Genomic DNA, 23,624 nt, shown 5'->3' on the forward strand with positions numbered 1-23,624 from the left:
GTCTAAAGTAAATGGAAAAGACCTATTTTTATCTCATACTTTGTTTTTGTGATCTGGGTAATGAAATTTTCAAATAACCCATTTTCCAAAATATTCCAGATAGATTCAGTGCTGATCCCTCAATAACTTGATCAGAGACCTTGGTCTAACAGTCAAATGCTGAGCTTTTTGACATCTAATCTCATATAGTGGGATTTGTTAGATGAAAGTGTGCAAGTCGCAAGTCAGAGGAAGCATCACCAACATTTATCAAGCTTCTTCACTTGTCAAAATTAGCTCTGCTTCTGCCAAAATGTATCCGGTCTGTGACAGACAAATGAAACTGCCTGTAACCCAAATGAGAGGCACTTATTCATTGATAGTTCATCCAGAAGCCTCAAAGCTGTGGGAATAAGTATCCATCTCTTTCCCTGGCTCATTTGGTGCACCTCAAAAAGGAATACAACAGAATCAAGACCTTGCTAGAAGCCTTAAAGTATAATGTATATGGCTTGGAGGTTGTTGGAGACTTCAAAATTGTGGCATTGCTGATGGGTCTCCAAGGAGGCTATACCAAGTATCCCTGTTATCTTTGCCTTTGGAACAGCAGGGACACCACAGCACATTACACTACGAAGCACAGGCCACAATGGACCGGATTTCTCTGTAGGGAGGCACAATGTCAAGTGTAAGCCACTAGTGGACCTCCAGGTGTTGTTGTTTCCACCACTGCACATAAAACTGGGGCTTACGAAACAATTTGTCACAGCTCTTGATAAGGACTATGCAGCCTTTATGTAGCTTACAGGGAACAAAGCTGTCTGAGGCAAAGGTCAAAGCTGGTGTCTTTGTTGGACCACAAAAAGAAAATTCTGGAGTGCACAGAATTACCCAAGAAGCTCAGTTAGAAGGAAGAAAAAGCTTAGGGCAGCTTTGTTGCAGTGGTTTGGGGCTTCTTGGGCAATCACAAGGCCAAAAATTATATGGAACTGGTTAAGACTCTAGTGAAGAACTATGGGAAAATGGGTTGCAGGATATCCCTAAAATTCCATATCCTTCACACTCATCTTGATAAATTCAAGAACATGGGAGCATACTCAGAGGAGCAAGACAAGCACTTCCATCAAGACATACTGGTCTTTGAATGCTGCTACCAAGGAGCATATAACAAATACATGATGGGAGACTATATTTGGAGGCTGATACATGAAAGTGATTCACATTACAGTCACAAATATTGAAAAACTACTCACTTCTAAACGTTTTTGTATAACTAGTATAAATACATGTAAATCTTGATTCATATGTTGTTTTATTCAGATCTTATGTAAGTGAAAACGTGCAAATTTGCCCATTTTTACATATTCATTGTCAATTATGCTTTTTGCTCAATACAGAGTACATAAAGCCAACTAATATACCAAACAATATTGTTCAGAACACTGTTGTATATGATTATTACTGTTTTTATTGGCTGTTCAGAGATGTTCATTCCCCAATTCCACCAGCTTATTTACAACTAACTTATGAGATGAGTTGTCAACAATACTGGTAGGTCAGTGTTTTTAACAGTATAAAAATGGGAACTGATGATTTTATGGAAAATGGTAATTAAGTTTTTCTTCTCAGGGATGGATGTGCAGAAATAGCCTTCTTTTTCATATGTTCAATTTAATACCCAGTTTCTCTCGCCTCTATCAAAATGTAGTTTTAAAAGAAACCCTAATAATCCTATTGCATTTCTCTAAACATCTTATAAACAGCTTAAAAGAAATTTTCACATGCAAATAGTTCTTCCCTACTCTTCCTTATTTGGCACATTTAACTTTTTCTACCATTTCATACAAGACTTAACTGTTTCCTTTGAAACCTGTTCCATACATTTTGACCAGATCTAAAATGAGACCTAACTTCAAAAGAATTACTCTACATTTCTCTAAGTATTTTTTGTATCAATATTAACTCTTTAGATTCAGATCTACAAATACAAATATCATTAGTTCAAATACAAATACAGGGTAATTTTCATTCCCACTTTTATTAAATTGGACTTTAAAAACAAATACTACTTAAAATGGTCTTCTGCAGGTAATGTTTCCATAATGATACTAATATCCTCACTAATGCTGTTGTGAGAAATCAGGTTTTATACTATTAAAGACAGCATCACACCTTTCACATGTCTCACTTAAATAAGTTTATCCCATTATCAAAATATATTTACAAATCTAAAATGGTTTTGAACCTTCCAGTAAAATGAAATATGGAATTACAGTGAATTAAAAAGTGAAACATATAAAATTACATTTTGAAACTGATTTGTAGCTGCATTTATTTACACAAATAATATATGTTCCAAGCAATTTTATGACACAATAAGACACAGTGACAGAAAAAATATTAACAAAGCTTCTTCAATGAATTTTACTCTTCAAACTCCATTTCAAGATTTTCATAGATTGTTTATAGCAGGTGTAGTATGACTAATCAGTCAGCTAGTCAACTCTGAAGGGGCTTGCATTAGAAATACATAAAACACTTATTGAGACAATTTTTCTCTGAGGTTTTAAAGGAGGCTAATGATCAGATATGCAAGCTTTTCTCCCTTGTGGTAGATTAATAGATAATAATCAGGAACCGAGTTTTGAGAAACTGTTAAAATTCCTTTCTTTAAAAGGGGTAAGAGTTTCCTTCATAATTATAGAAAAGTTGAACTTTTCTGTAGTGTGAACAATTATAAAGTGTGCAACGAAATAAGCTGGATAAAATCATCTAGTGAAATATAACTTCCCTACCCAATTTATGATGAATGAACACAAGTTAAAATTTAAATTTGAAAACTACAGAACAGTATGAGGATAATTTTACTTTTCTAAACAGAGTGGTTGGTTTATTTAATCAGCTGATTTCAGTAATAACAAAGGCCAGCATTTCACAATAGTTCAAAATGGGAATTCATTATTTCTTTAAAAATTACTGAAAGTGATCAAGAACAGTATTGAAGGACCAAATGGTCCCTGTTCTCCTTAGGTTGTGCAGCATCTTAATAACATCTACATATTTATTACAATTACTATAAAAGAAAAATACACATCAATTATTAATTTTACTTTCAAATATCACATTCAGACATTAGTTTATTTCCATTAATTTTTCTTATTTTAAATAACTATGAGTTTTAGTAGGAGTTAACATAAACAGTTTTATTAAAAGCAAATGACTGTTTATATCCTCTGTTGTTGTTTTGCTTCAGATAGGTCCAACTAATGACTGCCCAAAACCACCCATCAGTTCTGCAACCACCTGGAGGTAAATTTTAACCTCCTGTGAATGCTACTAATGCTAATATAAGCATTTTATCAATGTTATTTAATAATTTTACGCAAAACAAATGAAGAAATCAGTGAAAAAACACTGACACTGCCTGATATCTTCCAAAAAAACTAATTAGTCTTACCCAAGACAAAAAGTGAATTTCACTATTGCTGGTACACAGTGGTAAGGCCTTCAAGCACAGATACGCATGACTATGTTATTATCATTAGAAAATGTTAATGTTATCAACAAATACAATATTTTATAATATTATAATAACAATAATACATGTTCAAATTTTCACGTTTTTAATAACTATTAACATTATCAGTTTCTGGCAGTCATGGATACCTACACACAATAACAGACTGTATTTGGTATGACTGCTTCTGTTTATAAACCATATTTATAGTCTTACTGTTTAAGTACTGATAATGACAATAGGCAAGACTAATATTACTATGTTATATTATGGTTTGTAACTGCATAGTTAAGAATGCAAAGAAACAAATTATTTAAGATATTTCAGAATTTATTTATTCATATGTACCTAACTATACGTATACATTAGATGCGTCTATTTATCAATATAATGGAAGGTTGTTTTGCTCTTATAAGTCTAATAGTTAATTTACTCTTAAACTAAAGCAAACATAAAAAACAAACGACAGTACTAGATTTTTTTAATACACTTATTCCACTGCGAAATTTAGTTTTAATTTTAACCATCGCTCATGTATTTAAACAAATTGCTATTCTGTATTAATTATGATACTTAAGTAACAAACTTTTTCAAACTTATGTTAAAACAAATATCCTTAATTTAATTACAAGAATAATTTCTTTCCGCCTTAAGCCTTTTCAGGCTTCACTTACCCAAGAGTCTATCAAAGTTCGCAGTTGTTCTTCCAAACATGGCAAATTATTACAAACGGTGGCAAATAGAATATCTTTCAACTTCACATTCAGATTCTTAAAATAATAAAAAAATACTGCTACATACAATTATATAAAAAATCTTAGGTTGAGAAATATTGTAAACAGAAATAAAGACATAAGCTAATTCTTCTTCTACCTCCACTCTATGACTAAGTTTTAATCAGGTGATCATTACGACATATTTTTATATTGTTATCATCATTGTTAAGGTGACATCTAGTGTTGAAATATATAAGAAATTGAGTTTTGTTTGATCAGCCAGAAAGCCCTCCAGTGACTCAACGGTAAGTCTGAGATTTCTAACATCATTAAAAACTAGATTTCGGTACACGTGAGGGGCAGAGCACAAATAGACCATTGCATAGATTTGCTCTTCAGAAGAAACAAAATCTATTACAAAATAAAGTTATACTTTAAATTTTTGTTTACACGCATAGAACTTTTATTAGAAGAAACTTAAATGTACAGTTTGATGATTGTCCAATTCAAAATTATTTTGCTAGATGACGAAAAATTTGTTTATCCTATAGCCTTACATAGTTTTACAACGCTAAAACCAGGGGCTCGATTCCCCTCTGTGGGCTCAGCAGATAGCCCAATGTGGCTTTGCTATAAGAAAAACAAACAAACAAACAGTCTTACATGATTCGCTCAACATCTGTGGAATAATTTTACTTAGTATATTGTTTTAAAAAATGTATGTTTAGAGACTAATAAAGCCCACTATACGTACAAAGTAACAATAAAAATAACATTTTTATTTGTATAATGTAAGATTAATTGATACAAACATCAAATTTCAAGTATTATAGAGTGGGTATTGTGATATGCCTTTTACTTACATAGAGATGCTATATTTGTGTAGTCATTTTAAGAATATGCATTATTTATAGTATTGAATAGATGTGTTGCTTTGTTGTTAACGAAGTTTTGCGTTATAAAATAAAATTTGAAGACAGGTTGAATGGGTGATTATGATAAAAGCGTGTCAAAACGTTGTACGTTTGCAACAAAGTTTCTACTCATTCAAGCCGTCTTCAACCTTTATTTCTAAGCAGAGGGTTCCTCGTAATCAAATTTTACTTTATAAGTCCTTAAGCTTATGCCTCCAAATAGCACAGCAGTATGTGTGCTGACTTACAAACTAGAAATTGCGTTTCGATACATGCAGTGGGCAGGGCACAAACAACAGATTGTGTAACTTTTTGCTTAATTACAAACAAACTTTAAGCTTATCGCTTTGTTATTGAACTGAGGTAGGTGGGTGAAAGAATAGGTAATGGCATTTATTTGTTTTTGTGTTGTTTTTTTTTAAATCGGAATAATAAATTTGCTTTCAAGTGTATCGCTACTTTGCGTTTTTGCTCTACTTGAAACAGACTTTTTGCTTAGTATCATGCAACAGAGCAATTTCAGTTAGGTACCAAATAAGGCACATTGTATTCTATTCAAAAACCAAAAATATCGAAATTTAAAAAGAGCGAGTATTCATATCATGCAAATTCAAGTAAATAAACCTGTTGATCCGAAATACTTTAGACAGTACTACTTTATTAATTGTTATTCTCCTGTGGAGGAATATGTTTCAATTGAAAGTACTTAGTTCATTTTTGTATTCCTACGCACATTTCATGTACCAAACCAACAGTAATTTCGGTTTAAAGAGTGTTAGTAAAAAGCAGCTCGGCTTTTCTGTTTGTTTATTTCATATTTTTTATTATAAATTTGTGAAAATTTCAAAAGCAGTAAGATTATATATATATTTTAAATAAGATGGTGAAATCACCATAAGAAAAATACTAGATTAAAATGTGGTATTGTTTGGCTTATTATTTTAAGCAACCAGTATCGAATTTTAAAGAGAAATAATTGTTTTGACTTATTTACCTTTTACGTTTATATTTTGCCTCGCCTAGGATTTGAAACCGAGTCCTGTTGGGTAATAAATGAGTGATCTACTAATAGAGATAGTTTATTTTTTTTTATTTCGCTCAAAGCTACACGAGGGCTATCTGCGCTAGCCGTCCCTAAGTTAGCAGTGTAAGACTAGAGGGAAGGCAGCTACTCATCACCACCCACCACCAACTCTTGGGCTACTCTTTTACCAATGAATAGTAGGATTGACCGTCTAATAACAACACCTCCCACAGCTGAAAGGGCGAGCATGTTTGGTGTGCGAGGATTCGAACTCGTGACTCTCGGATTACGAGTCTAGTGTCTTAACCACCTGGCCATGCCGGGCCTAATCGAGCTAGAAGTTTCGTCCTATAAACGTTTACGCTTGCTAGTAAGGCATGTTTTTTTAAACTACTACTTAAGCTACATAAATTATATAAATGTGTCTTATTCAAAAAATAAAAATGAAAACCGAATATATAGAAGTGATTATTTCTTTGTTTATTACAGTCAGTAATAAAAGGATTGACATTAATATTTTCTACATTTACTTACTTTCTATATACACATTATTTAGAGAAGAGTTCGCGGCTCGAATCTAGGATTACTATTAGGTTTTTAACGAGAGCTTTTCTTTGAAGACATAAAATATTCACATAAAATTTCCCTTACGATACTTGATAACGTCGGTCACTGTTTATAGCATTTTGTTTTTTTAAAAAAAGAAGTAACACATGGTTAGAGAGACAAAACTTTAGGCATTAAATTTACTAAACCATCTAAATAAATATATACAGCATATTTCTCACAAAATGTATTCAAGACTGATTGTTTAGAAGTCAGCATAAAGTTACACAGTGGGTTATTCGTGTTCTGCCCACCACAGGTATCGAAACCCAGTTTTTAGGGAAAAATGTATTCAGACCGAACGAATATGAGACTAAAACTCCATTGAAAATTCAATAACATTTAATGCAAAAAGAGATTTTAATTTTTAAACTTAGCATTTTTCTAAATGTCAATAAACACAGGAGTAATATTTGTTAGGTCATGTAATTTATTTGAAATAAATGAATGGAACCATTTCTCTACATTTTATTAGCTTAAAGGAAGAAAATCTGCCTCATTTCATTGGTTATGTTAAAATGAATTACGTTAGCGGATAACAATTGTACCTCTTATTCTGATCCAAAATCAAATAATAACAAAAGAAACGAAATAACGGTATTATTCATCGCGAATCTAGTCACGTTATGTTTATGTAAGCTGAATATAAAATAATAAATACAGTTGTGCTTAAAAATTATTTTTAATGTACACAAGCAGGTTTGCAATAATTATATGGTTAAGTACAATACCATGGTCAAAAATGTATTTTAATGTCAATCAGATCCTGGGATCGGACCCATAGGCGCGGGAATTTTCGGTTTTTCAGTATGATATTGATTATGGATTTTCTATTTCAAGACACCAGCTGGGTATTTGGAGTACTGTAATAGAATTGGATTACGGGCTCCTAGTGTCTAGAGTTGCTTCTGATATCAACGAATTTTATGAAAATGTCTCAGCCACAGATTATTAAAACAATTAAAAAATGTCGTTTAGTATATATAGATCGTGACTTTGGAAATTATAACTTTTTAAATTATCAGGCTCAACTATATATAAATAAAACAAAGTAAGAATACATTAAATAAACTAACCTAAACAAAAATACAAATTTTTATTGAGACCCAAAATAATAGTGTGTTATATATACAGATATAGTTACATGTAAACATATATACGTATGGAAAATTATCTATGGAAAAACATCACTTGTAAAATCTAACTTTCTAAAACCACGTGATTGCATGCAAATGAAAACTTTAATTCTTTCACTAGTTTATTATTGCATCTGTTCTGTCATATGGTGATTTTTTCCTGTCAGCTGATACACAAATTGCTTGCGTCAGTTAACGCATATTTCGAACACTTCATATATTCTTGTGGACACTAATGTCCTAGGAGAAAGACGTGAAAACGTCAACAGAGAGCTGTATATTTTAGCAAAACATGAACATGATTGAACAATTAGCGTTTGGTAAGCTTTTGCTCCAGTTGGTCCAGCCAGGATTTAATCATTTTTTGCATGAATCGTCTATAATATTGTCATGGTATATCTATCTTCACCAATCCTAACACTTTTAACAACTCAGAAAGTAACTGGCTACTGAAAATGTGTTTTGTTTTGTTTCCACTTGCTCTACGTTGTACTAGCTATTGTTCAGCTTACAAATGAGAATACCATGACTAACAAGTGGTGATGACATTTATAATGACTAGCATACACTTATTATCTTTTTCAGTGTCTGATAAAGGACCAGCTATATCGGGACTGTTCTCTCCAATACAGAAATAAAAACTTGTTAGAATTTACTCTGTTTCGTTTTATTTTTGTTTTGTTTTTTTAAGAAGCACACACAATACTATATTCATACATTTACTTAACGTCTCAACATGAATAAGCTCAGAAAAAACTACTCTCATGCGTTATCACACATGCATGCAACACCTCACGGCCTCGAGACTGCGTTATGTAAAGTCTGACGTACCTCTTGTTAAAGGTTCTATAGACCACCCATTACAGCATAAAATGAGAACCATATTTCGGTGGTTAATAACAAAAATACAAAATACCTTTTCATACTCATAGCTGTTTACACAGGTGCCACAGGTTGTATGTATTTGTTTACACTTCTTACTCTGAGGAATTCGTATTTCACCTTGTTTAAAAGCAAGTTTCACTCATTAGAAATCTGGGTATTTCAGCTGCTTTTCCAGACCTACAGAAATGTTATCCACAATGAAAGTCAACCAGTTTTTGCTCTTACCCGTTCATGATCAGAACATAATCTTGCAACATTGTGATCCAACATACAATCATATCTTACAGCGATGATGCATTATCCAGACGACTGGTAAACTTTTCATCGCACAAATAATATCAGTAATGTTGAACAGATAGTATAACTGTGAGTCGTTTTTTCGTTTTTGTGCAGTATGTGTTCAGAAATCATCATCATGCGAGTAGCATATGCAATTAAACGTTTATCTCCATCTTACATTTGCAACAATACCATTTCAAATTCATTATTACAAGCAATCATACCCAGCATGAAATGACAATCTTTTCTCGAATATGCCAATATCAGAGTTTCTACTAGAGCATACTTTCGTGACTTTAATGCGCTATCTAATTATTCAGTCCACTTAAAATATGGTATAGATTTAATCAAACTATATCACAATGCAGTAATACAGGAGAAAATGGCTATTAAATGTTAGCAATATAACCTAGAAAATTGTAGCTCTCTCACTTCATCACACTTTGGTGTAAATCTCCACCCACTCCAGTAATTTCATGATTTTGAGACTTTGACCCTTTTCACCATACTGGTTTCTTTCCATCTTTGTATTCTTAAGTGATCTTTCCATAGTTATAATTTTGAACCTGTTTACTTGTTTTTCTGTTGATGAACCATATCTTGGGTTTCAGCAGCAGACTAAATTGTAAAACCAGACATTAAAATATCTTTGACTCAGATAAAACATCTCTCCCATTGCAGTCATCTTATTGTAAGCTTCAATACCAATCATAATTGAGAGGCATGCTATTCACAATGAATGGCATACAATGGAATTCTCAAGTATCATTTGTTATTAAAAGCAGACTTAGATCTACTTTTATCACCAAGCTCAACTTGCTAGTATCATGAAAGGATATTTAAAGTGTTGGAAAGACATTCCTTGAAATAATAAAGGGTCACTGTATTCATTCATTTATCAAAATAAGAATTTGATGTAGCTTCTATTGTTCTAACTATCACCCCTTTTCCAAATGCTTGTTTGATTGTTTGAGTCAAGTGTTGGTCCATAAGGACTCAACATGTTTTTGTATCCACTTATTCCAAAAAGTTACCAAACTTAAAGTTTTTAATAAAATTATTTATATCTTCTTAGGTTTTACTCTTAAATACTGAGAAGCTGTTCACACTTTTCGCATAAACCTGTGGCTGCATAATCAAGATACTCTCCAGTGACATCTAGACAAACACCATATCAGAGCATCTATTGTGTCAGGTGTTTAATGTTTGCCCCCTAATCCTGGAGAGAAAATTTCATAGCTCCATTTGGCTCCGTCCCCGCTGGTACAGCGGTAAGTCTTCGGATTTACAACGCTAAACTCAAGGGTTTAATTCCCTTCGGCGGACTCAGCAAATAGCTAAATGTGGCTTTGCTATACGAAAACAAACAAACACAAACCATTTGACTCAAGAGTACTTTATAATTCACGGTGGTCCTAGCAACATGACTCTCATCTCAGAGAAGCTCTTATCTTTATCACTTGGCGCTTACTGTTTCTCCTGGATATGAGGCATTCTACCTAGCATACTTCATCCACTAGTTCTACTTCTAAACTTCTTCTGGTGGCCATATACGTTACTATGGTTGGGGTTGTGCTGCCGTGATAGGAAACATTCAGTGTTTTCAGACCTTCAGTTTACAAGTCACCACATTGCCCCTCATTTATTTGTGTCTTCTATGAACTAAAGGCTTTGACCAAAGATAGAACGTGATAAGAAATTTTGTACTTCCGCATTTCCAAGTTTATAACTCGTTTGGAATTCTACACATGGCCCTTTTCTGCATTGATGGAAGGCCTATGTCCAGCAGAATACTTTTCTTGGACCTTGATAATATTTTAGATTAGTGATTTTCAAACATTTCAGGCTCGCGTATCAAAAACCCAAGCCTAATATTAAAAAATTCTAGTAACAAAAGTTAATATGTTTAACACTTAGCCATTACTTCGAAAAGTGAGATTATTTTTTTGAATTCTGGAACTTAAGGATCCTTTTATGTTATGTGGGTACTGTTGTCTGGAACATGTAGACGGCTTTCGTCACTGACCTTTTTGTTCGTGGAAAAGTTACCTTATAAAAATGTTACATTTTGCTAAGTATAGCTGGATATGACATTTTGCAGGTCTCTCTCCCGATGGTCCTTTTAATTCCTTTTGTTGAGCTATAGTCCTTTGTTTTCCAATGCCATTTAATACAAGGAACATTCCTAGCTTGAAACTTCTGAATTACCTTTCTGAACATATTCTTATGATTTGCAAGTTTGAATATTTTATGCCGGAATGGGCTGTTACATGATCTTTTCAAAAGTAATCATGTTTTTATTGGCAGAACATTGTTTATATAACACGAAACAATGTCAAAATTGAGTAGCAGTAAATGCTGTTCCATTGATACTTTATATTAGTTGTGATTTTGATGTGACTTTCTGAGTTGCATACTCAAAATTGTTTTAATAGAATGTACTCATCTTTTTATACGATAAGACTGTTGATCTGTTTATTTTAGAATTTTATGCAAAGCCACACAAAGTGTTTTGTGCATAGCTACAGATCATTTTGAACTAATAGGTTACAGGAAGACAATTAGCCATTATCAGCATCCACTAACTTTTGAGCGACTCTTGTCTCATTAAATAGTGGGATTGTTTGATCATCACTTTTAAAATATAACTGCACCCACAGCATTCGGACATTGTTTTGCAGCAACGAATTCCAAACCGTGAATCTTTGGATTCACAGCTTAGTCACACAAACCATTGTGTTACGCCCAATCCAGACTTTGCTGATTCAAAAGTTGTAATACCGATACTTAAAATAATTTGCTTTTTACATTAAAACTGTTATTAGCTTGTTTATTTTACCAAATAATCTGTTCAAGGAAATTGGTAAAGTCGGTTTGGTAATTCAAAGGATAAGTTGTGCTATTGATCTCCGATTATTTTCTGGTTAGGGGAAGTAAAAGTAATAAGCAAATGAATTACGAGTCGTATTTTAAATATTAATAACTGATTTAACTTTTATTCACAACATTTCTACTCTTGCATAAGCTTTAGATGACAAATTCGCATCACAAAAATTAGTAGGTAGCAAGAACACTTGAATGATAATATAACTGTAAAAGTAAAGGAAAATTTTCAAGATAGTTCGATTATTTTATTGTTTTCATTGTCTCCTATTATTTTCAAACCTGAGAAAATATGCACATTCAATATATTTCGATTAATAATAAGTATTTTGAAAAATATTTCGAACTAATCAAGTCATAATAATAACTGAGTTGTGATTATTACATTTTATTTCTATAAATAATCAATTTGGAAACTCCCTTATAATACCAAAAAAATAGCTCAAATCATGATATCTAAAACAAAGACTTAATAACGAACAACAAATATTTTTTGCTAAATACCATGTCAAAATTAGCTGAAATAAGAAGCTATGTGCAAAAGATGTTATTTACTAAGAAATGATCTTGCAGATTGGACTGTTTTTAAATCTTCCATTTTGGATTGTTTTTAAATCATATCACTCGTTATTGTTTCTATTTAAGCGCTGGAAGCTAGAAAAACTTTGGAAATGAAAAGACTTAAATTTATGATGAAAGTTACATAATATGTAAATGTTTTTCCCCACATTCCTTATAATTTGCCCTTTTCTGATTCAAAAATAGAGAAGTGAAAACTAATATTGTTAGCTATATTTTAAACGCTAAAATTTAATTATTTACTAGCGGAAGATCTTGATTATGACAACTTTCTCATTTGGAAAATTTATGAAAGTTGAAAAACAAGAATGTTTGTGTAACATGTAGAAAGAAAGGTACGGTACGATTTAAGTATCACTTTGTGACTCTTTTTTAATGAAAATGATTCACTATTATTAGCCGTTAATCGACGAGTTACTGAGTTAAGTCATAAGTTCACATTGAAATGTTATTGAAGTTAAACTTAAATTTAGTTGCAGAAATTAAGCTGTAAAACTTGCTTATGAAATTAGGTCAACAAGTTAATGTGGCTCTATCAGACTATATATAATAAATTAATTTGTTATCATTACTTAGGTCGGTGATAGAAGTGGGATTACTTTACTGAATACAGGTTTACTACGCTAAAATTAGGGGCTCGATTCCCCTTGGTGGACTCAGCCCGATGTGGCTTTGCTATAAGAAAACACACACACGCTTTATTGAAAATAAAATAGAGCTTTGACAGTATTTCAAGATTACAACCCGACATTAAAATGAATCGAAATTTTATCATGGATAATGAAACAATTAAAATCCTTTCAAGAATAATATTATAGAAAATTAAAAGAGGACAAGAGAGAGAGAGACAGGAATTTAAGAGAAGATTTAGAATAAAGAGACATTATTTTAAAAAAAATAGGAACAAAATAAATCCAATTGAATGCATTATCAATGAAGTTATTAGAGATATTCAAAAGATTACAACAACAAGATGTAGAGAAAGACATTAACGAAGTACATAAATGCTGTAATTACATATTTTAAGATGCACAAAAAAAGTAACATTTTGTAAAGAAAATAACATTGACAGTATAAAGTATTTGGAAAATGAATTATTGGATTTAAATATTAAACCAACTACACCTCTTTCTGAATCTGCCCAAGGATTCCAACCTAAGACATAATTTTCTACGGTATATTGAATAGAAGAATTTATTTGGAATACATCTATAACTACTACTGCTCTACCATCTGTAATTAAAGGCCCATCCTGAACTAATCCATCCATGTCACTATAAATCCAGTTCCATAGTTTAGTTGGCTAATTCAAAAACATCGTTCAGTTGAAACATTGCAAGAAGTGAAGCTGTACAGTTAATACTTTTACGTCAAAGAACATTTGAGGTAGGAACATTTGAGACAAGACGTAGGGAGTTTGATGTCAAATCTTCACTGAGGACATCATTCTGCCTCTGGTTGTGTAACCAGAGCTGTGGTGGTCTTACAACTAATTAATACCGTATATTACATAACTTCGTCATTGAATATTAAGATATCTTCTCCAGAGAACTTAATGACACGAGTCAAAAAGAAGCGGGAAAAGTTTTGTTTCAAGGTATAGAGTAAACCAGTCAATGTGCTAGCTATTGGAGTCACTTTGAAGAAGTTAATTGTTTTGCTTTGTTTTAGTTAAAGGTAATATGTAACGTAGGCCTATAGCATTGTACAACTCTTCCAATGTGAAGAACAAATTAAAGAGGGTAAATGAAGTGATTTATTATCGTTACATGATTTTATCATTCTATGTCCATAAACTTTCTGTTCTCCCATCAGGGAGCCTTACCAACGAGAGAACTACTTTTACAACACACAAGCCTTTAAAGTTAAAACACGTATACTTGAAATTGATGCGTCTTTTTCTCGGCTTTTCCTTTCGCTTGACCACGAAAAGTCGACAAAAACTGATCAAAATTCCACGAAAGTTATAGCTCATTCCACGAACTCGAATCACCACAATCTCAAATTATCTACAACTCAAGAAAGAGACAAAAAGAAATAACTTTGATTTCTGACTATCCCTGGGTTAGTAAACCTAAATACCTATCACGATTAGACTGCATTGAAATTGTTACTGATAACACAAGCAATGGAAATGTAGTATCAGTCTAAATTATAAAAAAACAATATCTTCCTCAAAACTTATTTTAACAGCTGTAACTTAACATCTACAACCCATAAAATAAATGTTTTGAATAAAATGACAGATGTAATCGTCACAATGTCATCAGTAGTAAACAACCCAATATAAAACTTGTTTTTGAACAACAGAATGACAAAATCCTCGCTTCTATGTGTTTGTGTCTTAAATAACCAAAATATACAGAGCATACTTATTAATAACCGTGCATAACATAATAAATCACATCGGTTTAAAAGTCGACGATTTCAACCTTCACTATTTTATAATTGAATGTAAAATAACAGCAAGTCAGATTAAACACTTTTATCTATATTACATGTTTTACATATTATTAAATGACAAAAGTTAAGATTTACGTACGTTGTATGTTTATATTATATACTGTTAATACATAATACTGGGCAGATAGTTTGGAATACGAATGACCATACGATGGTTAATTTCTTTTCATGGCTACTCAGATTTAGACGTAAATCCTTGCTAATTAAAAGTGAACTGTTAGCTATACAAAGATTTTACGTAAAATATTTAAAACTATTTATTTCAGTTTTATTTTTAACACAGATACAAAAAAAAAAAGAAAACAAGAACACAGTGATTTAACACTTCAATTTGATCATGAAACTATAATTACAGCCTCAATTATAGGGTTAAAAGTAAGAAACTTACTACTAAATATTATATGTTATTTCAAATTTCAAAAAACGTATAATTCACAAATAAATAGGCATTGCTGAAAGCAGAAGTCTTATGTGCCTTTGTAGTCAATGGGCACGTTAATTTTTTTATTATTCTCTTCAGTATCTCGCCCTCTAGACGGTATTGATAATATAAAAAATATAAACTGAAGTTGAAGAATGCAGTAACATCAATATATTCAATACAGTTTGGTAACAGAGACATTAAAAGATAGCATTACTTTGTAATGTTTATGGTCATAGCAATAAGGAAGAAAGTCGACAAACATCACAACAATCTGTTTGTACATTGAAAAGTTATAAATATATAAATATGCTGAAGTACAGGTGAAAAAAAATATTCCAATAAACCACAATATTTTCCTTCGATGAGTATCATCTAGAACATAAATACATCATATTTATGTAAGTATTTCGCAAAACTCGCTTTTCTTCTGCATCAGAACATACGTTAAATTATAGGAGTCAAACATGTTAAAATAACGAAGGAAACTCATCCTCGCTATCTATATTTATGTTGGCCACGTGAATCGGTTCAGTCATAAACGACGACAACATAGGGAGACACTACGCATTCACAATTGATAGGACAATCAGAAGACATGTTTTTTCTTAAAAGAGTATTGAATTTTGGTCTGTTAAAAATGATTAAAAGTTTTCAAAATTTAATGGCAATATAAGTTACTGTTTGTAAATGTATATTTATTTTTATCGTGATTTTTAAACTACTTGTTATCAATAACATTAAATAACAGAGGAAGGTGAAGGAGATAGTCTTCTATCTCGCCGAACACCCAAAGCTACTGCAATAGTGTTAATTTCTTTCACAAAACAGGAAGCTAAAATGTCAGGCCGTTGGAGAGCGCTGGAATTAGCCATGACAGCAAGTGCCACTCTGTCAGCATAGTGCATAACCGACAACGAGAGCCCTGTAAAATATTTTGAATGAATAATTAACAAATAAATCAGAGTCATTATTTATCAATAAACGTTGTATCATAATCAAGGAAAAATTAAATAACATAATTTTACTATTAATTTTTATTTAAGTTTCAAAAAGAAGATATTCTTGACGAGTCATCTGATGTTATTAATTTACCCATTTTTTAGGATAATTATGCTTCGACCTAATCAAGAACAAAATTGGGAGTTATATAATTACTGAAACACATTCTTTTATTTGCCAAAATTATATTTAATTATTGTATTATATTTCCATAACTTTTAATAAATTTAGCCATGAGTCACCCGTACCTGTGTTAGCCATGGGTGGACGCCAGTAGTGAATCATCGAAACGTCGCTCCCCCAAACTGTTCCAAAATATGGCGAAACGAAGGTGTTACTAATAATAACTGGATACTTTTTTGTTACGATATGAGTAGCAAGTTTCAAAATTAATGAAGGAATCAGCTTAGGCACCAACTGCAACAGTAGTTTACTGAGTTCAAACTTGTAAAAGTTTTGTCTCAGCCGCGTCATTCGACGTTGAATTTTAGTCAGACGCGATAGGGGATCTGTGGGACTTATGGGCAACATTACAGATAAAAGACCCGAAGGTTTTTCTTCCTGCAAACTAACAGCAGGAGAGTCGTACACTGGAAGCACTGCTGGGAAGTCTTCTACAGGAGCGTCTCCTTCTCTCATCTGAAAGTACTGATTCAGGGCACCTGCTATGCAGGAAAGCAGTACTTCATTAGTTGTAGCCCCAGCCTTAGATTTTATTCTTTGAAGAAATGTCAAAGGTATATCTTCTGACCATGATACAGTCTTTTTCGTGGATGAAACGAGGGAACGAAAACGTCTTTTGCCAAAAGATGGAAAAGACAAAAGCTCTGACAGTACAATACTGGGTGCTAGAAAGGAAAAATGAATAATATTGAAAATTCTTTTCCAATTGAGACCTTTCCACGTTATAGAAATAATGCTTTCCTGTGGAAATGGGTAAGGAAAGGTACTACGCCTTTGCACTACGGGAAAAAGATCATTACTGGAACATGAAAAAAGGTCTCGAAGAGTTACCGTGTCTGCCAATAGATGATGTAGTCTTACAATAACTGCGTAAGACTTTGACCGGCTATCGAGTTTTTTGTAAGGAACTATAATTATCTGCCAAGGTGGATATTTCAAAGACAACTGATATAGGGCAATGTCATTAAGATAGTCTTGTAATACATTTTCCGTTATTGATTTTCCATGCCATTTGTCAGATGCTAAGAAAACTTGATCTTCGATTTTGAAATGTTCGGAATCTTCCCATACATAACATCCTAATCGTACACCAAGACGCTTTTTCAGCCTCTTGGTATTTTTCCTACTTTCTTGTTTGCTTAAATCTTCTACTTGCTTAGCAACTTGATTCTGAATATTTTTTATAGATGGCGCACCATCAGCTAAAAGCAGCAGTGTTACAATGCCATAACTATTGTATGTATCTACGCATGTACGGAAAGATGAATTAAGAACAAGTTCGAGATTTTCCTCTGGATAAAGTTTTTCGATTAATTTCTGTACTGCCTTCAAATACACTAGTTTTATTATGTACAGAATGCCTACGGCAGGAAGCAAAAGAACAAATGCTAACCACGTGCACAAAGATCTGATGAACTGTCCAATCCCTGTGGCCTCTGAGAAGTAAACGACCAAAACAAGAGCGCGGTTTGCAAGGTCCCGGATTCTACTAAAAGTGGAGGTTGGACGACGAATGTGGTTTGCGCTGCGATAAAAAATCCTCATTTTGACTCCTATGCTTAAAATAACAGAATCGTAGACTTATAACCTGGAAAGAGAAAAATAAAATTGTTATTATAACTTTCATAAATATTTTTATTTACAACATTAAGTCACTATTGTATGTTAAAGTTTACCTTAAAACATGAAGGATTAGAAATTTATAGAAGAGACAGTCATACAGGACAATACTATTTTAATTTCGTTCATGCCCGAAAATATTAGCATAGCTTGTAAAAAATATCATTGCAAACATATTTCGTCAAAATAAGTAACTAAAATATAAAATAAGCAATTATTAAATTTCTTATAATAATTAATAAGTAACTTTGTGACTGTAAAAAGCTAATATATTATAAGAGTATAAATATTTTATTGGACGAATAGTTGGTACAATTTACGTAAATATTTTCATCATACTATTAAGACTTAAGATTACGTTGTTTTAAATAAAATGCTACGATATATACCAGTAGGTGAAAAATAGATATATAAATGTAGTTTCTTGGTGGGTCAGCGGTAATTTACAGAATTACCGTGACATTATCTAGAGTTCGATTCCCCACCCTGGACAGAATGCAGGTAGTCCATTGCGTAGCTTTACATTAAAATAACGTTAAGGATAACGAAGGGCAGATTGAAACGAAAGTCTGCTCTAACCACAAGGAAAGGAGCTCTACTTTCCCTTTATGTTATAGATCTGAAAGTGGTAAATTATCAGCAATTGATCCCAGGTTTAATAGTTTGTATATAAACATTAATTATCGTCGGCTTAAATGTCTGTTGGCATAAGCTAAAGAAGAAAATGTCCTTAGGACACCCTACAATGTACGTAGAAACCAAGCACATTTACAGGGTGGCCCGTAAGTCCCTACCCATCCACATATTTATGTATCCAGTGTATCTGTTATTTATGTATCCAATGTATCTGTTATTTATGTATCCAATGTATCTGTGTGCTATCCCTCATTCTCGCTGCATAATATTATGCGATGCCATGTTCTGTGAGACATTTTCAAGTGTAAATGGGCTTACATCGGCCATATTTCTCTGAAAAAGAGAAACAAATTTATAATACATGCGTAATTGAATATAGCATAATAACATATGGATGGGTCGGGACTTACGGACCACCTTGTAGTAGTAGTATTAACAAGCATGTCGGTAAATTAAAGGTTAACTTACTTTTTCTCCTCCCTTTTTCACGTCTTCGAATATCAACATTATCGTGGGTTAGGAAAGCATTAATGCTATCTAATTACCTTGTCTACTTCACGTCTCACTAGTTGGAAACGTGAAGCACTACAATAAGTACGTTATCAACCCCACAACGAAAGTGATTTACTGCGAGTTAAGCAAATCCCTACAACTGCTTGCTTCTTCACAAAGTCCAAGATACTGCTAACCTGCGTGTGTCACGTAAGCATTGCGCATGCGCATAAGAAAATAACGCGTAACCTAATATTATTTTTCCAATCTCCAATCTGTTTCTAAACTTTGGCACCCAGCGTTGTTGAGATTTGCTTAATAAAGTGATAAACATGTACCAATCACAGAGCTATCTCTTAAAGTGCTTTTCACAGTTGTGGACTTTGTGGTGTGATCAAGGTCATTACCCGCCCAGAAACTGTTGACAACAAGAATTTAAAGATATACTGACTACGTTTTTAACTGCATGGAAGCATTGTCATATCACAGTCCAGAAACGCTCTTCATGTTATATACTATCAGTTGTTTTATCATCGCAACATAGAAAGCATAAATTGTATTATCATTAGTTGACCTATGTCCTATGATATATAGAACCCAGACGAGCACGTAATGTCCACAGCTCACTTGTCTAATACTACTGATTTGAAACAATAAAAAACATTAAAATAATCATGAGCACACGTCATTTGAAATTTGTTGTTAAAATATCTTCCTGCGTCTAGTGAGGTATACGAAATCAGAAAAAAAATCTGGATTATTCCTCAAAAATTAAGAAACTCATTCCTTAAGATATTACTTGGGTTTTAATGACATTTATCTTACTTTCCGAAAAACAAACAAACAACATAATCAACTCAGACTGAAAGTTAAAGAGGGGTTTTGAACAATTATTTCATTAGGCTTGACTTTGCAAATACACATTATGGAAAAAAAAAACCACACTTTTCTTGTTTTAGTTTCACACATTAAGCATCTTTATGTATTACTACCTCTTGTGGACAGCTAAAACGTTTCCCGCTCAAACAAGACATTTTACACATTCAAACAGGGCCCAGCCTGGCCAGGTGATTAAGGCACTCGACTCATAATCTGAGGGCCGCGGGTTCGAATCCCCATTACACCAAACATGCTCGCCCTTTCAGCAGTGAGGGTGTTATAATGTGACGTGTCAATCCCACTATTCGTTGATAAAAGAGTAGCCCAAGAGTTGACGGTGAATGGTGATGACTGAATACTTTCCCTCTAATCTTACACTGCTAAATTAGGGACGGCTAGCGCAGATAGCCCTCGAATAGCTTTGAGCAAAATTCAAAACAAACCAAACCGTATTCAAACCAAATTAAATTAACGAAAATACGAGCAAAATAGAATAAAGGTACATAAAATAAATGGAACTAGTTTGTGAAGGTCGCATTTTAAGAATTTTTGGACTCGAAAATATAATATATTTAAAAAGTGTTGAAGTCGAGACTCTTCAGTCCAAGTCCACTAAGTTTAAATCCAACTTCTCAAAATCGAATACGACTCTCCGAATATTATTATATTATTATCAGAGTATTTAATAGTGAGGCTTATTATAAAAGACTTGACGCGAAAGCTAAGTTAGTACTTAGTTTTATTTAATGTACAAAGATTAAGTATATTATATTTGAAAACGAGTTCAGAGTCCCACCATCATGTTCGTTCTCCATCTATCCGACGACTGTGCATCTTGACAATAGACCTGCGGCGTAGTTTATATCGCAAACTTCAATTAAGAAAAACTTGTTTGCTTGATCGAATATACAAAATACTCAAATTCATATTTTGCGTTGATTTTTTTTAATCTGCCACCTTCCATTTTCTGTAATGTTTTAACAAAAAACCAAAAAACCAAAGAAGGTACCTAATTTTGAACAACTGTAATTGAATTTAAGACCCTTAACAACATAGCGATTTATCTGTATATTGCCGGAAAAAGAGTTAATTTGTATATTATATTCCTAATGTAGGCAATTACATTTTTTCATTCATGTTGTCAGACCGGATAAGAATTTTTGGTACCTTGGATATAAAGGAACTTGCCTTCCCCAATACCTTTTTTTTACATATGCATATTTACAACTACTGCTTTTTGGAATAGTGCGGTGTCTTCTTCTGTCTGCATTTCTGTGATATCTAAAATAAGATTTTCATAGATCGAGCTATAAGTTACTAATAAAGTATGGCCTTTATTACGTCTGTTGGCCCGGCATGGCCAAGCGTGTTAAAGCGTTCGGGTCGTAATCCGAGGGTCGTGGGTTCGAATCCTGGCCGCACCAAATATGCTTGCCCTTTCAGCCGTGGGTGCGTTATAATGTTACGATCAATCTAACTATTCGTTGGTAAAAAAGTAGCCCAAGAGTTGGCGGTGAGTGGTGATAACTAGCTGCCTTACCTCTAGTCTTAGACTGCTAAATTAAGGACGGTTAGTGCAGATAGCCCTCGAGTAGCTATGAGTGTAATTCCTAAACAAACAAACTTACATCTGTTAGTGTGAAGGTTAGGTACTTGAGTTAATCCTCCCCTACACTTCGATTTTGTGCTTAAACAAATATACAAGTCTTTATGAGATCTTCAAAGTGCAGTCAGAAAACAAAAGCTCCCCACCTTCCTTGTATGTACGTTAGCAACAGTTAACATTAGATTAAGGAAACGTACAGATTATAAGATATAGATGGAGTGCAACCTTACAGGGGTGTCTGGCCCATTAGGATTTTCAGTTTATCGAGATCACTTTGTACCTCAAATAATGGTGAATTGATAAAGTTTACTTGAATTTATTTTTTGAAAAAAACAATTTTGATTTAGAAATAAGAGTATTCGTAATAGTAAGTAAAAGAAATAAAATACTAGAAAACTCAATTCATTTAGAGGAAATTGAATGTAATTTTCAAAATTTTATTTCATCAAGTGCTAACATCTTTTAACCCTTTAATCCCCAGTGGCATAGATGTACGGTATGTTTGCGGACTCACACAGCTAAAAATCGAGTTTCGATACCCAAGGTGGGTAGAGCACAGATAATTTATTGTGTTGCTTCGTGCTTGATTGTAAACAAACAAAAATTTAACCTTTCATGCAGTAAGATATCAGTAGATGAAATGTTTATTATAACTATTACAAAACAAAAAATAACAACATTTATGAACAAAATTCAAGCTTAATCCAAGGTTAGAGCAGTATGTTTATAATTTTCTGAGAAACACCTGTATAGAGATTGTCCTCAATTTATATCAAAGTAAAACATGGCCTCCAACACAAGATTTACAACTGATATTTTTCTGAAGAGCACATGTACAGAAATTGTCCTCAATTGATATGTTACTGTTGTAATCAGTAACAGCATGCGCCAAGAAGTTGTGCTAATAACTACACTTAGGTAAGATGAAGCGGGAAAAAGTAAGCGAAGCAGAACTGGCTTCTGTGAAAGACGAAATATTTTGTGACATTGATACGAATATGATTAATATTAAACTACCGACAACTTTATAGGCACGTGCTGAAGGAGGTTTTGAGATTATAGACTGTGATGAACTTGGTTTTAACATAAGATACTATAAACAGGTGAAGGGTTGGTCAACGAAAATCACAATTAAACGGAGGTATGAGGAGGATACAAAATTATATTTTTAGTATAAATGAAGAGGCTTAAGTTACACCCTATGACTGAATAAATTAAAGAATTTTTTCACACATTTTCATATTAATATCTTGTCGTATTTGCGCAGGAAACTGTTTCAATTAGAGTTGTTGAAACTGCTTATGGAACGGATAAGTTCATTATACTAGCTCAACTAAGATAAGAAGTTTGTTCTGTATTTAAACGAATAGCTACAATTATGGGCTATTTGCCCAACGTGAGTATCAAACACAGCTATTTAGTGTTGCAAGCTGTCATGCTTACCGCTGAGCCGCTGAGCTACCGAGGGGCATTGGAAATGACAATCTTATATAATACCTAATATATTTGAGTTGTGTTAATGATCTTGTTGAAATAATGGAATGATAGTTTTGTTTTTGAAAGTATTTATTCTGCAATGTGTTGTGTCTATGCTCCTAACATTAGTTGAGACAGGAAATGTTTTTGTAGTACGTTTTTGTTTATATTAACCAAAGAATCAGGGTTCTGATTTTGCTTTTATAATATTTTATCTGTATTTCTCTCGCATTCATTATTAAAATGTTTTATGTAATGCATTAATAGACATTATTATATTTATCGATATGTTTGTTTGTTAATTGCTTACCACAAAATATTTTTGTTT

General features: G+C 32.8%; 2 protein-coding genes across 3 annotated transcripts in view; both read right to left on the reverse strand.

Annotated features, from left to right (window-relative positions):
• LOC143225894 (hepatocyte growth factor-regulated tyrosine kinase substrate-like) overlaps positions 1-4,454 on the reverse strand; it is a 31,226-nt gene extending 26,772 nt beyond the window's left edge. The window contains exon 1 of one of the 2 annotated variants that reach the window (XM_076456067.1): positions 4,171-4,454. In XM_076456067.1, the coding sequence (XP_076312182.1) occupies positions 4,171-4,210 (40 nt within the window). In that variant the 5' untranslated portion in view covers positions 4,211-4,454. Of the gene's footprint in view, positions 1-4,125 lie in introns of both variants that reach the window. The other variant, XM_076456068.1, reaches the window with a different exon arrangement.
• A 7,728-nt stretch (positions 4,455-12,182) lies between these two features.
• LOC143225895 (uncharacterized) lies at positions 12,183-19,474 on the reverse strand. Its single transcript, XM_076456069.1, has 3 exons — positions 19,312-19,474; positions 16,653-18,175; positions 12,183-16,327 (listed from the first exon to the last, which is right to left on the reverse strand). The coding sequence occupies exons 2-3, from the start codon at positions 18,130-18,132 to the stop codon at positions 16,143-16,145; spliced, it is 1,665 nt and encodes a 554-aa protein (XP_076312184.1). The 5' UTR covers positions 18,133-18,175; positions 19,312-19,474; the 3' UTR covers positions 12,183-16,142.
• Between the last annotated feature and the right edge of the window lie 4,150 nt (positions 19,475-23,624).

Source organism: Tachypleus tridentatus, chromosome 9, assembly GCF_004210375.1.
Source record: "Tachypleus tridentatus isolate NWPU-2018 chromosome 9, ASM421037v1, whole genome shotgun sequence".
In the NCBI taxonomy this organism is placed as follows: Eukaryota; Metazoa; Arthropoda; class Merostomata; order Xiphosura; family Limulidae; genus Tachypleus; species Tachypleus tridentatus.